This window comes from Mustela erminea, chromosome 13 (assembly GCF_009829155.1).
Source record: "Mustela erminea isolate mMusErm1 chromosome 13, mMusErm1.Pri, whole genome shotgun sequence".
Classification (NCBI taxonomy): domain Eukaryota; kingdom Metazoa; phylum Chordata; class Mammalia; order Carnivora; family Mustelidae; genus Mustela; species Mustela erminea.
This window is the reverse complement of record NC_045626.1, coordinates 2,296,496-2,311,364: the sequence shown is the minus strand read 5'-3', so window position 1 is coordinate 2,311,364 and position 14,869 is coordinate 2,296,496. Positions and strand designations below refer to the sequence as shown.

General features: G+C 60.3%; 1 protein-coding gene across 9 annotated transcripts in view; it reads right to left on the bottom strand.

Moving 5' to 3' along the window:
* MBP (myelin basic protein) overlaps positions 1-14,869 on the bottom strand; it is a 103,198-nt gene that overhangs the window by 13,252 nt on the left and 75,077 nt on the right. For 7 of the 9 annotated variants that reach the window (XM_032310288.1, XM_032310289.1, XM_032310292.1 and 4 more), the window contains one exon: positions 12,881-12,958. The exons of the other annotated variants lie outside the window; for them this stretch is intronic. In XM_032310288.1, coding sequence (XP_032166179.1) covers positions 12,881-12,958 — 78 coding nt within the window. The remainder of the gene's footprint in view (positions 1-12,880; positions 12,959-14,869) is intronic. 9 annotated transcript variants of the gene reach the window in all.

Below are 14,869 nucleotides of genomic sequence, written 5' to 3'. Positions count from 1 at the left end.
GGATCCTGCTCCCTGCCTCTGGGGAGGGCCGTGCGCGCTCTCGGCCCGGCCCCCGCGCCGGCGCTCCTTCCTCCGCCCTCTGCTCCAGTCACTTGGCAGGGGTGTCCCGTGAGGAGCCGGCTCCAGCTCACCCTGCAGACCTGGGGGGTCGTTAGCCTCCCGCACTGCTCGCCCATGAGCACCCTGAGTGTGCAGTGCCAGCGGCCGTCCAGGAGCCCGGCCGCTCAGGTCTGCCCCAGCACTGCCGGGGAGGTCCAGGGAGCCCGGGGGCACTGAGCCTGGAGGTGTGGGCACAGCAGGGAGCGAGCCGAGGGGTTCTGTTACTGCTGAAACCCCTGAGCCTTCGCGTTGTACCCGCTCTCCACTGACGCCACAGCGACCCCAGTGACCCAGTCCTGTAGCCTGTCCCCAGCGTCTGGCCTCACCGGCCGGCCACACTCAACGCGTGCGCCCACCTCGTGTGCTCCCCTGCCAGGACGAGCGGGCATGAAATCAAGAATTAAAAAGCAGAACAGATGAGCCAGGAAATGATTTAAATTAGTTACTTTAAGACAAACATCTTTTCAGTGTCTCACACGTCCTGCAGGTGGTCATTCTCAAGATACCGTCCTAACGGCCTGGACGAAGGCGGTCGGTTTAGCCCCGCGCACCCCGCTCTTCTCCTGTGTTCACGCACTGTCCCCCTGCGCGCCCAGGACCGGGTACTGGGTCACGGACGCGCCTCACACCTGTAACGGACACGCCTGCGGTTAGAGAAACGCCTCACACTTTACACAGAGGTTTTTACAGACGTGACTGGTAAGTCCTGGGACGCGGCTCTCGGACGACTCAGACGTGCTCGTGTTGTGAGCGAGACACGGAGGTGTTACACAGGCGCCGTTAGCACGCCTGCTCTGAACGCTGCAAGACAAATGATGTATTCTGTGATTTTTGCGATGAAGACATTGGTCGCCAATGTTCTGAGGGAAGCATAATTTAAAGGAGGTGTGAAGCTGGTCAATCGCATTTGGGCTCTGGGAGCACAGCATCGGGGGTCAGCGCTGCTCATGGAAAGGCTGGTGGGTGTATTTATTCAGAACCCGCGGCACGGAACTGAGCACGTGGCACCCGTGAACCATGTGTTGGACTGACATGCCGACGCGCAGAGACCCTCTAATACAGAGCTCACACACGGCGTCCTCTGGAACCACGCTTCCTCCGTCGCACGCACGGCGAAGCCCCGCCCCCCGAGCACGGACTTGACCTGGACGCCTGGCTGCAAACCGACGGCCGCGTGGGGGATCCGGGGTCGTCCCCTGATTCCAACAGCATCATTCTACCTGTCGCGCCCCGGCAGTAAAGTGACGAGTAACCAACCAGGCTTCTACACGCTGCGCAATGAAGAGTCAGCAAAAACAGCAAAATCTGAAAACACTACCGCGTACAACAGCATCAGAGAAAGAAACTGTTAGTATAAATGTAGGAAACACAGACGGGGTCTCTATGCTAAACACCGTGAGGGGCTGGGGAAGAGAGCGGAGACCTGAGCCAACAGGCAGACGTCCGTGCCGCCCACGGACGGCAAGGCTCAGCGCCGCAAAAGCGTCCGCTCTCCCCAGACAGCCGGACGTCCTGGAGGCCCTTCCAAAGTCCCAGCGGGGTTTTGTTGAGATACAGACAAGCTGTTTCTGAGACTGCAACAGAAATGCCAAGGGACCAAAATGGCCCAGCGATTGTGGGAAAGAAGAATAAAGCTCGAGGACGTGCCTTGATTTCCAGGTTTCTGTATGGTGCATGTAATGAAGGGACTGTGGTGTTGGACGGGGACAGACACGGATCGCCAAGCCCTGTGTCCAGAAACTGGCTCAGCAATGTGACCCGCTGGTTTCTGAGGAAGGTGAAGACGCAAAGACTGTTCAGGAGTCTTTTCCAAAAATGGTTTTGGGACAACCATGTCTCCATATTTAAAAAAAAAAAAAAAAAAGAACCTAAACCCAATGACGCACCTTTATCCAAAAAGGAACTCAAAATGGACTATAGGTTTTTATCAACAATGTAAAACTGCACCGATTTAGAAGAAAGCATAGTTCTTAGACACGACATCCAAGGAATGGCCCAAAAAATTTAAAAACTTTGGTTTTGCAAAAGACACTGTTAAGAGAATGAAAAGTCAGGCTACAGCCTAAAGAAAATATGTGCAAAACACGCATCTGACAAAGCCCCTGAAACCAGGATATGGAAGGAGCTCTCAAAACTCAACAGTTAAAAACAACCAGTTCAAAATGACGGCCCAGACACGGAGTCGGTGCGGCGTGGGACACAGCAGGGACGTGAAAGGCCGCTTGGCGTCGTCGGCCACTAGGAAATGCAGCCCAAAGCCACAAGAAGATCGCACAGTGGGCGAAATTTAAAATACTGACAATACTAAGTGTTGGCAAGGGTGGGGGGCACCGGGAGCGCTCTTGCACCGCTGGTAAGAATGCAAAATGGAACAGGCCTCTGTCAAGCAAGCTGGCAGCTTCTTCTAAAGTTAACCATTTACTTCCCGTAGGACCCAGCAGCCCTACTCCCTGCTTTGAATGGTAGAAGGCAAACAATATTTCTCGAACTTATTATTATGTTTTTTGGTAATGTATATATTGGCCAAGAATTTGAGAGAAATAGTAATTTCAATCTTAAATGAAAACTCATGTTCATTTAAAAAAAAAAAAAAAAAAAACCAAACCTGTCCACGACTGTTTATTAGCAGCTCAATTCCTGAAGATCAGTCATCGGCCCAAACAGCCCAAACGTTCCTCAGTGAGAGGAAAGGCAGACGAACGGCAGCAGGAAGACCCGACAAGCGTGACACCTGTGGGGACTCAGAGGCATCTCCATGGCGTCACACTGAGTGGAAGAAGCCACTCCGAGACTTCCGGGACATTCTTCTAACGATTCAGCCACGGCGGGGAGCAGAGCGGCAGTCGCCAGGGCGCAGGGATGGGTGAGGGGAGCCTGTGGTGTGGGTCCGACGGGAACGCGGGGGGCGGCTCTGGGCTGAAGGGTCCTCACTGTGCTGGCAGCCACACAGAAGGCCACAGAAGGCCACAGGCGTTAAAATTCACAGAACTGCACAGAGAAAGCGCATCTGTGTCTCTGTAGATTAGGACCTAAACTGGACCACAGCCATTAGCAGGGTCTGTCTTTATGAAGCCGAGGGTCGAAGACGACCCTGTGTCATCAGCAGGACTGTCCGGCCGGAGGCCTGTGTCCATGAGTCTGGCCGTCCCTCCAGATGCACCAGGCCCCCGTTTCCCTGCCCCTGGCCCCTGGTGCCCACCACCCCCTTTGTGTCTCCGTGGATGTAACTGTCCCAGGCACCTCGCAGGGGCGGGCTGGTGGGTCCTGCCGTGTCTGGCTGCCGGCAGCCCTGCCCTCTGAGGCTCACCGTGTGGAGTAGCCGCCACGATCCCCTTCCTAGATCACTCGGGCTGGATGACGTTCTGTCGCATGGACACATCCCTTTGGTTGGTCCGTTCCTCCATTGAGGGCACCTGGGGGGCTGCCCCCTTCTGGCTTCTGTGCTGAGCCCCCGGCTTGCCCACATCTGGCAATGCCTCCGACAACCGGCAGAAGGGGTGCCCGGGCCCCCAGCGGCTCGGAGGGAAGCTGTCGGGCAGGGATAACGCGTACGGTGGCCAAGTACGAGGCTAGCGCCATGCGCAGGCCGGTCTGCCCTGCTGAAAGGAGCGGCCCACCCACAGCTGGAGGGGCCACAGGGCCTCCCCTAGGGAAGTGTCTGGGGCTGACGGTCGGGTCAGGTCAGAGCAGGGCCGGCGTCTGCCCGTGCAGCAGCAGGAGCCCCTGGCAGGCCTGGGGAGGCATTTCCAAAACACTGGGGTTGTGGTTATTGGTTAAATTTTACAGTTCATGGGACGTGGGTACTTAGACTTCTCTCATACAGCACCGGAAGGAAGGAGCTCATGTGCTGGGCCAGGAGACACGGGGAGGACACTGTGTCCGGAGGAAGCACTGGCAGGAGGGAAGAGGGGCAGGTCCCGGGGCACGAGGTGACCTGTCAGCCCCGCAGACCAGCTGCGGCCAGGCCAGGCGGACGGGCGCGAGGCTTGTGGCCTGGTCACTTGTGTCCCTCCTCGGTCTTCAGCCTCTGCCCCACACATACTGGTGGCGGATGGAGTCCTCTGCCAGAGGCCCACTGGACGGGGCCCCCGACAGAAGAAGGGATCTTCTTCCTTAGTTTATTATATATATATTTTAGCTCTCAACACGGGCACAATCCCACGACCCTGAAATCAAGACGTGAGCCGAGACCAAGAGTCAGATGCTTCCTTGACGGAGCCACGCAGGCGCTCAAACGCTTAGTGAGTTTTCAGGACGCAGAGTTAGTGATTCTCCGATGAAGCACTTTTGCGTCCAGTAAGGTTGAAGAAAGAGGCCAATGGTTAACAGTTTGCCCTTATCTGTCCAGACGGGTGTGTCTCGCCCACGTCTGTCCCATTCCTGGCGGCTCATTTCCTGCGGAGGTTAGGAGGCAGAGGGGGCGTCCCCAGGTCAGCCGGATGAGCCGGGACGAGGGGCAGCAGCTCCCTGCGGGGCCGAGGGCTATCGGAGCCTGGGAGCCTGTCCACCCCATGGCGGGCCGTCTCCACACGTACAGCTGACCATTTCTGCACGAGCGAGATTTGAAAAAATTAATCTGCTTATTTCTTAATGAAAGCTTTTGCGCCAATGAGAAAACACAAGCTTGTTACATAGAAAAGTCAAAATCTGAAAGGTTGTAGCAGAAATTCTACCACTTAGGGATGGCCCTGGCTTCTCGATTTGGTGAAACAGTGTCCGGACCCAGCTCTGCGCACACAAACAGACAAGTGGGCAGGTGCCTTCGAACGGGCTCTCAGTTGGCCCAGTATTTATGGCACGACCGGTTACTCTTTCTTTTGGCATCAAGACCAATAAAACGACAACTCCTTGATGGCAAATCAAGTCCCACGCCGTGGGAGGGAAGCAAGGCACAAAGGGCAACCGTTTCATTAATTTTTAGGGTAAAGTCGTTCCTTGAACCCGAGTCCTTGTATGGCTTTTCGTAACATTTCCCTCCGCTTGAGATAATGCCCGTCGCCAGCAGGGGGAGCGCGTGCACCGGCTTCCAGGCCACGGCCGCGCCGCATCGGACCTCAGGAGGGATTTTCACCTGCTCCGATTTGCCCGAGAGCCGGGCGTCCTAACAGGAGATTCGTTTTCACCGGACGCACCTGCAGACCCACGGCCACCCACCGGGGACGGACTTGCGCCTCCGAACGCCGCGGCCGCTGCGTGAACACAGGAGCCCTCCCCAGCGCTCGCACTCGGAGCTGACCAGAGACCGACCGACGGGCTCCTTCCCTCGCCGAGGAAGACGCTGCTCGTGCAAAGAGCGACTATGCGCCGTGCCGGGTTGGTGGTGAGCGGAAGAACGGCCGTGGCTCCCACTTACCTCTCCAGAGCCGGCGGAACGTCCGCGAACGAAACCACAGGGAATTCTCGGCCCTCGGATGCGTCCCCACCTCTGTGCATGGCCCACGGGCGCGGGGCTCCGAGACACACCGGGGCGCTCGCCGTTGCCCGAGCACAGCCCAGTGAGCCTTGGGGTCCCTGCCCTCCCACGGCCCAGGCCTCGCCATGCTCGCTTTTCTCTTCTGGATGAACGCTCTCGCCCGAGTGCAGGGGAGGAGCGGGAGAGTGGTCACGCGTCCCTGCACACGCCGCTCGAAGGCAGGAGCTGGACGACCGGCCAGCGCAGGCCACTAGCGGACAGCGCTTACACGGCAGAAGGCGGCCGTGTTAGCACCAGTCCTCTGCGGGGGTTTAAACCCAAACTTCAAGATCGCGCGCATCTAGCCCTTTGTCCCTCATGGTTAAGGTCGTCCTAGGGGGGCGATGACCTCGGGTATGTCATAATATTAGAATCTCTCTCAAACATCCCGGAGGCGGCTCCAGCTCGCTTCCGACGATGCACAGGAACAGCCCCTCTACGGTGCACTCATCTGGGGGACACTGCTCCTTCCAACCCGAGTGCGTGCTGGTCTCTGCTCCGTCCTTCCTACGGGACCGAGAAAGAAAGGAGCTCAGGGAGCCGAGCCTACGTGGGCCCCGCCCGTTCTTGAGCTGGCAGTCGAGGCTCCTCGGGGAGCTCAGCGTGGACGGCACTCGTCACACCAGCCCGTGCCCCCGCTCCGGCCACTTAGCCCGAGCACAGGTCCTCAGCAAGGATCTGATCCCAGCACGGAACTCTGGCCGCTGGAGGTGCTACGCAGCCGCCTCACTCTGTCCCACGGCCCCGACGCCCCCAGGACTCGTCTGTCGCCCTGTCTTGGAGGGTCCAGATACGGGGCGCCCGGGGCTAACCCCAGGGATGGTTTTCCTCCTGGCGCCGTCCTACGTAGCTAAACCACCCGAGTTCTAGGAATTTCTCTCTGTGTCCCCAAAGGATTCCATTCAAAAAGGGAGTAAGGAAAGCGATTCCACGGGCTTTTACAATAGAGGGTGTGTGATTCTCACGCTCTCCCGCATCGCTGCTGGGGCAGGAAACGCCGCTCCATTTAACAGGTGCGGAAGCAGGTGGGGGGGGGGCGCTGGCGCTCCTGACTTTTGGTCCAGGACCGGGGCAGCAGCCGCCACCCCGAGCCAGATTCCTGTGGTTCCACGTGGGGCACAGGCTGATGTTCCAAACCCAACACTTGGAAGCAGATGAAGAAATCGCAGGCTAGCCATATGACAGAAGGAAAACATTGGAAGGGAGAATGGATTTTTTTAAAAGTGTAGGATTATTTTATTCTTTTAAAATGTGTAGACTTACCGTACGTTACCTTTTGAAGGTGTGACAGGCTAGAACTACAGATGCTCCTGTATATAAGGAAAAGTAGTATCTGTTGACGGTGTCAGAGGGGCCCGTTAGAGCCCGGAGAGCTGGGGACGTGGCGGCTACCACTCTTCCCGGAAAGATTAGTTCCGACTCATTTTTGTTAAACACGGACAGCTGGGGACAGTGAATGCAAAACAGTGGTGGATGAGGCGAGATTTTCCAGTTTGGTGATCGTTTTGAAGGATGCATTTCCGCGTCATTAAAGCTAGGGGCCAGTCAGCTCCCACTGAGCTGGGAGATGCCGCAGCTCCCCACGAGCTGCCCGTAAGGGCTGTGCCATCCTGCTCTGTTCGTGGGACTGAAAGCAGCCCCCGCCAGCCAGGAGGGAGACGGACACGTGTCAGAGCTTCTGCCAGTAACCGAAGGGCTGAATGCACAGGACAGCCCTGTGTCCTGCCCCACCGTCCATGCAGAGGGTTTCACCAGGGGTCTTGAGAGGGACCGACTAAAGGAAGGTGCATATTGCTTTTTCGTGCCAGAGAAGTCTTTGATTGGGGCCAATCCTGGGAGATTCCTTTCCAGGGAGCCACGTGGTGAATCTGCGTGACCTATTTGGGGCCACGGACCACAAGGCGCGGAGAATAGGACAGGATCACTGGAACGTCTTTCTCCCGGAGCCAAGCCCCAGCGGGCTCGCGTGTGACCCTCCTCAAGTTTCCTGACCACGAACAGCACACGAAGGAACCCACATACCCTTCCCGCCCCTCCCTGCTTCACGCTCCTCCCATGGCGGGTAGAGACCCTTCGGGGCCACGGGCAATCTGGTTCTGGTGGCTTATCCTCCTCAAGGACCCCCTGACGAGGCCGCGGCAGGAGCAGCAGCTGCTCCCCATCCACCGCAGAACCGGCCGGCCCCAGCTGCTGAGCCCCCGGGGAAGGACTTCCGAACCAGCAAGTGCGCCGAGGGTCACAAGCCTGGGGAGAAGAGACGGGTCTGACTGTGAGGCGTCTCAGCTGGGACCTCCGGCCCTTTCCAGTCGGGTGTGCCGGGGAGGGGGCCGGGGCAGGGGCGCTCCCATCGGTGCTTCACAAACCCCGTGACTCCCCGGTGTCCCCAGACACCACGGGTGGCCAGACGAGGCTGTCCCGTGGCCTTGGCCACGCTCCTACTTTTGCTCAGTCTGTTTCTCAGATGAAGCCGTGACGCCGGTTTTGCTCAGACTTCAATGTGCCTCAGGAGACAGCGTCAGGGCTGTGTTTTGGGCAAAGTCAAGACGTCCCAGATGTCACAAATGGGGGACATTCTTCTCCGTCTGAAGGGCACATGCAGTGTGTCCTGTGCTTTTGTTCCCTGCAAGCGGAAGGAGGTGTTCATTTCTGAATTGTTGACTCGAGTGAGGTTAATTAGAGCCCGAGCTTCTTCAGAGAGAGCTGTGCGGGGCCAACGGCAGTCATTTCTCTATTTCTGGAGGAATTTCAGGCAGACCTTTGATTTAGAGGGAAATTTTAGGTTACCTGGCGCCTGGCCCTACGGTCAGCCTCTTCTCTGATCCCGGAAAGCGAAGCCGCGGGCAGGCTGTGCAGTCTGCGGGCACGGCGGCTGGTGGGCGTGCGGCTGTCCCTGGCGGTCAGTGCGGCGGGGGCCGGCGCCGAGGTCCAGGGCTTTGCCACGAGCAGACGGTGAAAACGCCGGTGACGACGAAGACTGCCGTCTGCAGGGGAGCGCGGGGCTCTGACTCCCTCCGGCGGATCGGGAGACGCAGCCCTGCCCCGCAGGGATGGCTCTGCCCCCCTCGGGGGCCATGCAGGGGTTGGAATGACAAAAGGCTGTCCCCCTGGGCACAGAGACAGCAAGCCCCATGTCACAGCCTGAGGCCCGGGGTCCAACTCCGTCATCCTGGGAGGTGGGCGCGGCAGAGAGGAAGGCCACGGAGGGGGACGGGGTGCCTGTCGGGCTGGAAGTGGCCCTGAGAGGCTCCCAAAGCCACAAGCATGGCTCTGGTGACCAGCGACTGCTGACCCGGGGCTCCAGAGACGCAGCAGCGTCCCCGCCCCTCGCCTGGGGAAACCGGCAGCGCTCCCTGAAAGGAAAGAGGCGTCTTCCCCGCGGGGAAGCTCTGCTCCCCAGAGTCAGGGTGGCTGGCGCAGGGTCCACAGCCCTTCTGGAATGCGGCCTTCCTGATGCTTCCTCGCTGTCTGCAGGGAGGCGGGAGCAGAACCGGATGTCGGCGCACCCCGCGCTGGTCTGTGTCCGCTGCTTCCAGGCACCCGGTGTGCAAAGACCTCAGTGAGTCTGACGGGCACAGGAGGCTCTTTGAGCGTAAATGTCAAGCGAATGTCACCACGGGCCTAGACACCAAAACGATGGCCCCAGTGTCTTGTCTTGGAATCCAGTGGTCTCGGCACAGAAGGCGGGTGAGCAGGTCAGGGCTGTGGGGTCGGGAGCGTTCTCTTCAGAAGGACAAGACAAGTTGCAGTGGGTTGTGCAGTAGGTGAGGGCCTTGGCCCCCAGCTCAGCGGCGGTGGGAAGGAGCCCTCAGGGGCAGAGCGGAGCGCTGGGCCCCCGGGGGAGAGGCCAAGCCACCCGTCTCTGCCGGCACGCTCCCCGAGGAGCCTGGTCTCTCTGGGGGCCCACGGCCAGACCCACGGCGTCCACCAGAGGTGCGGCCGCGGGGCTCATGCACCTCTGGCCAGGGCCAGAGTTCGGCAAACGGGAGGATCTGATTCAGGAGAAAAGGGGGCTGGGATGGGCCTCTTCGGAGGCTGGGAGACGGGGTTTCCGTCTCCCCTGCACACAGACCGAGCTCTCGCAGGCCCAGCACACCCGAAGGCATCCCGATTGCTGCTGGTGAGACCTGAGTCCCGGGCAGCACCTGCAGATGTCCCCGGACGCGCTGCACCCGGTCTTCAGAGAACAGGTCTTCATCTGTCACTTACCGTGTGGTCGAGAAGCTGAGGCCTGGAAGCAGGAACGCACCCGCCCCCCACCTCCACCCCACGGCCAGAGGCAGTGACAGGCTGACGGGGAGCCGGAAGCGCCCGGGGCCCTGGGTGTCCGTCCGGAGGCCCTCAGGTGTCGCATGGCTGAAAGACAGGGCACTCCAGACCTAGAGGGGCCCAGGGCTGCGGGGGAGCACGGGTTCCCCACGGTGTGGGCAGCACAGAAGGCTACTTTCGCTGCTGTTGGTGCTCTTCCGGTGAGGAAAGGGAGCCCCGCGGTCAAAGCCAAGCCGCAGCCCGTGTCTCTGATTCTAACTCGGCTCTGGTCCGTGGCGCGAGGTGTCTTGGCTCCTTGGCACTCTGGGGTGAGAGCGTGGGGGCTGCCTGGGTCTCTCCAGCCAGGGAGGCCTGGATGCAGTGTCCTTCAGCCTCCAAGAGACTAGGAGCCAGGGGCCGTTGGGGTGGACGCTGTCCTACTGCTGCTCCTCACTGGCTCCCAGGACTCAGGGGGAGGCCACGCAGGGAGGGTCGGCCACGGGACCGAGTGTCCTGCGTGAGGCTCGGCATACCCACAGCATTCTTCTTCACGTGGTCCCCCGAGATGGGGACCCCATGCAGGGAGATGGGGCCGGGGGCGCAGAGCAGGACACACAAGATGAGAGAATTTGGTATTTTCCTAGGGGCCTGCCCTGCAGCACTCTGCTCTCCGTCCGTCTCTCCCTTGGAATTCTCACCTCTCCAGCTGGCCTTTGGGCTCCCGAAGATGACGCCACCTGCCTGCATGGGCTCCCTCTCCCACCTGCAGCGTCACCTTCCACCCCTAGAAAAGCTCCGGTAGTTCCAGGACACTGTTGGGTCCCCTGGCATCAGAGAGTTCCTGGTGCGGAGCTGGCTCGTGGAAGCCATCGACAACGGTGGAACCCATGTGTCCTTTGATGGTTACTCTGATGTCATGCTGGCTGGCGCTTTCCTAGCTTTCCTGGTGGATTTGCAGAGAGAGGCAGAGAGACCCAGGGGATACAGGGAGGAGGAGGAGTGTTCTGGAAGGTCAGGGCCCGGAGTGTCTGCTCGGCATTGCTCACGGCCTGGAGTCCCCGAATCCAGGGGAGGGGCAGCGGTTTGGGCTGAGGGCTGGAGTCAGCGACTGTTATCTCCCCTGCAAGCCTGTTTCAAGAGCCCTTTGCCCCAGACTCTCAGACAGGTGCACTCTGAAGCCATTTAGTGCAGCAAGTCCCCGCGGTCTTGCCCACGGCGGGTGCCATGAGGTCTACTCTCTGGTCCATGTGACCAGCCTCTTGACTGTTCCCCAAGTTCTTGGGGTTCCCAAGTTGCTGGAGGAACCCCAAGATGGGGTTCTGTTCTTGACGGTTCCCAAGTTGCTGGAGGAAGATGTTCCAAATAATCAGAAGCTCTTGCTCAGAGAGGACAGAAGACCCTGATTTATTGATTCTCTCCGTTCAAGAGCAGCATGGAAGTGCCACTCCCTGCAGGAGGGAGGTTCTGGGGTTCCCAGACCGGACCTGCCTGCCCTCCGGGCACCCCTGACACAGGGCGCCTCCTGGAAGGAGCTGTGCACGGTGGGGACGGGTCTCATGGACCACCGAGGCCCTCGGAGGGTCTGCACGGTAAGGAGTTGGGGAGCCCACTGGCTTGGCTGTGTGCCAGCTTTGCCCCTGGTTTCAACCCAGGCTCTGTGTTCGACGTCCTGTCGCTCCGCGAACACGCGTGCACCGCACCCACACCCACACAGCTGCCCGGCACCGGGCGTGTTTCCACGTTCTCGTGGATGCTCCTGTAAGCCAGTCCAAGTCCCATTTGGGGTTCCCACTAGCTACGGGCTGTCCGTAAATGAACAAAAGACAGATGCAAGAACCAGAGCCCCCAGGGTGTCCTTTGTCCCTCACAGAGCGCCCGCCGGCGGCCACGGAGATGGGGTCCCGCAGACTGTTTCTTGTACGCGAGGTTACTCTAACGCACGCCCAGAGGTCAGTCTGGGGTGAAGACCGGAGGACGGGGTGTGGCCTTTCCTCTGCCAAGTCGGTTTTTCAGAGAGAGTGATGCACAGTCTAAGCTTTCTGGCGTGACCCGAGGAGCACAGCCCTGCCCTCCTCCCAGCAGAGGCCTCTGCTTCCGCCAGCAGCCGTCTCAGTCCGTGGCGGGGAGCACAGGGTACGGAGGCGCAGTGGTCTCGGGGTGGCCGGCGGGGCCCACTGTCATCCGGTCACACATACCAGGCGCTCGGGTGGCCTCACTGAGCGTCCGGGAGCACCGGCCCCCCGGGCAGGGCGTTTGCTTTGACCAACGAGCCGTGGAGAGAGGCGTCTACAGAGTGTGTGGCCATAGGAGCGGGACCACAGCCTGTCCTGCTGATGCTCTTGGGGGGGACAGTCCACAGGCGTGTCGGACGGTGGGCTGGCAGAGCTGTCTGTCGTCTCCAGGCACGGGTTCTCAGACTTCGCGCTTTCCCAGGTGGCACACTCGGGGGCCAGGCTCGGGGCCCCCCGTCACCTGAAAGCGTCGTTCTGTGGCCGCCAGCTCGTGGGGTGGCTGCCACCGTGCGTAAGTGGCGCTGGGACTCCTGGTTGACTTGGGATTCCGCTGCGGTGATGGTGCCTCTTCCTACTCCCCTTGCCATCCATGCCCGGAGCAGGAGACCAGGACCGCTGATGGCTGGCCCTCCGTTCCAGCGCGGCCCAGCCGAGCCCAGGTGGGGGCAAACCGCCAAGGACACACATCATGTGACAAAGTAATTCAACTAGCGATCGCTCAGTGTATGTCAGACGCTGGTTTTCAAGGTCAACTCAATGTCACGGTGGTGACCGACTCCCTGTGTCCTGGTGCCGTAGAGCCGCCGAGGCCTGGCTGGGCCCGGGGGCTCTTCCCCCGCCCCTGCCCCAGACCTCGTCACCTGCACAGTCCCCTGCCTGAGAACTCAAAGGCCTCCTGAACGAGAGTTTTCAGTCTTCTCACCTGGAGGTGAGGAGCTGGCCCCTCGCTTCGCAAATGTGACTCCCCCACGCGCGTCAGCCCTGCTGTAGCCCGTGGGTGGGCGTGTGCCCAGAGGCAGCCCTCACGACCAGGGGGACGGGAGGGGCCTGGCGGGGCCAACACACGTCTTACCTGGTACATGGTGCACAGCCCAGGCTGGCTGCGGGCATGAGAGGGCACAGGGCTCCGTCTCTGCTTGAACCAGGGCACCTGCCAGGGGGACACAGAGTGGCCGTTGAGTCCATGCCGTGCCGCTGGCAGAGCCCCCAAGTCCTCCGGCAAACATCCCCTCCTGACCGGGCGTGGCAAGTCCCTGCGCGGTGAGGAGGTAAGTGGGGGGTGGAGGTCAGAGGTGAGGGCGTGCGGGTGACGGGCGGTGACCTCCGAGGGGGCAGCGGAAGGAGGAGACAGCAGGAGCCCCTGGCGCTCCGGGGAGAGGAACGTCAGAGAAAAGGGAGGAAGAAGAAAGCTTTAGGGGGAAGTTCTGGAGCCCTGAGCCCTACTACGTGACCAGATTTTCTCAACACTGGAGCAGGCACCAGGCCTGTAAGATTTTGGACAGACAAGTGGAGGAAGCACCTTCCAGCCCTAAGCGACATGCTACAGGGCTTGTCACGTCGACACTGGAGTAGAGAAGGTTCCCAGCTCTCCTGGGACGGGCTTCGCTCTCCTACAGCAGGTGTGGGGGCTTCTGTATGGGATTTACGGGAGAACGCGCCGCTGTCCTGCCAGGGTCACTGTGCTCTCTCTGTCGGCCCTCCCAGCTTTCAGAGACGTGGAGGAGAGAGGGAGAGAGGGCGAGGAAAGACAGAGAAGGCGCCCTGCGGGGGTCGGGAGATGGACACAAAGGATTTTAGGAGATGTCGTGAGCTTCTGCAGATTACGTGGATTTTATAAAACAGGTCACTGGTGGGTTATGTGTGCAGTGAGCTGTGGTTACGCACAGGAGGATGTCAGCGTGTCTAGAAGCGTTACTGTGAACTGCACACGGGGCTTCCCGAGGCGGATCTGGGGCGAGTGCGCCTACGCCCCACCCCTGCTCCTCCCCACGCGGGAGCCGTGATTTCTGTCCCAGCAGGACGGACTGGGGACTTCAATCCCAGGCACGGAGTTCTGCCAGAGGAGACAACTGTTTATGTCAACATCTCAGGGGACGAGGCTGCGGTGGCTTCTGCCTTGCTGAGGCCTGGTCGTCCCCAGAGGCTGGGAGCGCCCCGCCTCCCCCGGCGGCAGATGGGCAGGTCCACGTTATACTCTTGCCCAAAAGGCCAAGAAGAACTTTCTAATTCATGCCCCCCCCATTGAAAACAATGCCCCTTCTTAATGAGGGGGACCAGCTCCTTGGGCTGCTCCCAGCTTGCTCTGGGGATGGTATCAAGCTACCCGCCCTCCCCCCATCCCCGGCACTCGGGGCTACGAGGGCCGCTGGCCATGCCAGCCGCCCACCCCAGCACGGCGAGGAGCGGGAAGATGGGCGTCCTCTCCTCAGGTGATGGCCGAGGGACGAGGCACTCCGGTGGCCGTGCTCGCCTGACCTCCCACACAGGCGCAGGAAGGGGGCTCGGGCACTGAGCGCGCCCCACGGGGCTGGCGGGGACAGGGGTGAGACGTGCCTCTCAGAGCAGCCCTCGTGGTGGGGCTCCCTCAGAGGAGGTCCAGGTGCTGGAAGTCTTCCTACCGTTACACGCCGTCCTCTGAAGCAGGACGGCTCGGGCAGTTCAGAGTGGGGCGGGGGGACCTACCGGGACGCTCTTACCCTTTCTGCGGGTTCTGCGGTTCCCAAGGGCTCACAGGAGCTCTGGGTGGGGACTCCTCCTGCCTGGGATACGTTCCTTCCCTCCTGGGACACAGTCCCTCCGAGGTCAGCCCCAGCTCACCAGCAGCCATTAGCCTCGCCTCTCACCCAACATCTCCTCCTTCGACCACAAGGAAGACCAATGGCGTTTGTTACTGCACATGCTGCGGACGGACGCAGTGGGCAGTGAGCGAGGACAAGGGCAGGGGAACCCGTCCAAATTAACTGTGTATTTGCTTTTACTTCTAGTTCATCCTAGACCCAACCTTATCCATGACCTTCATGCTCACCAGCATCCCTGGGGAGATCCCGTACCCTGCCGTATC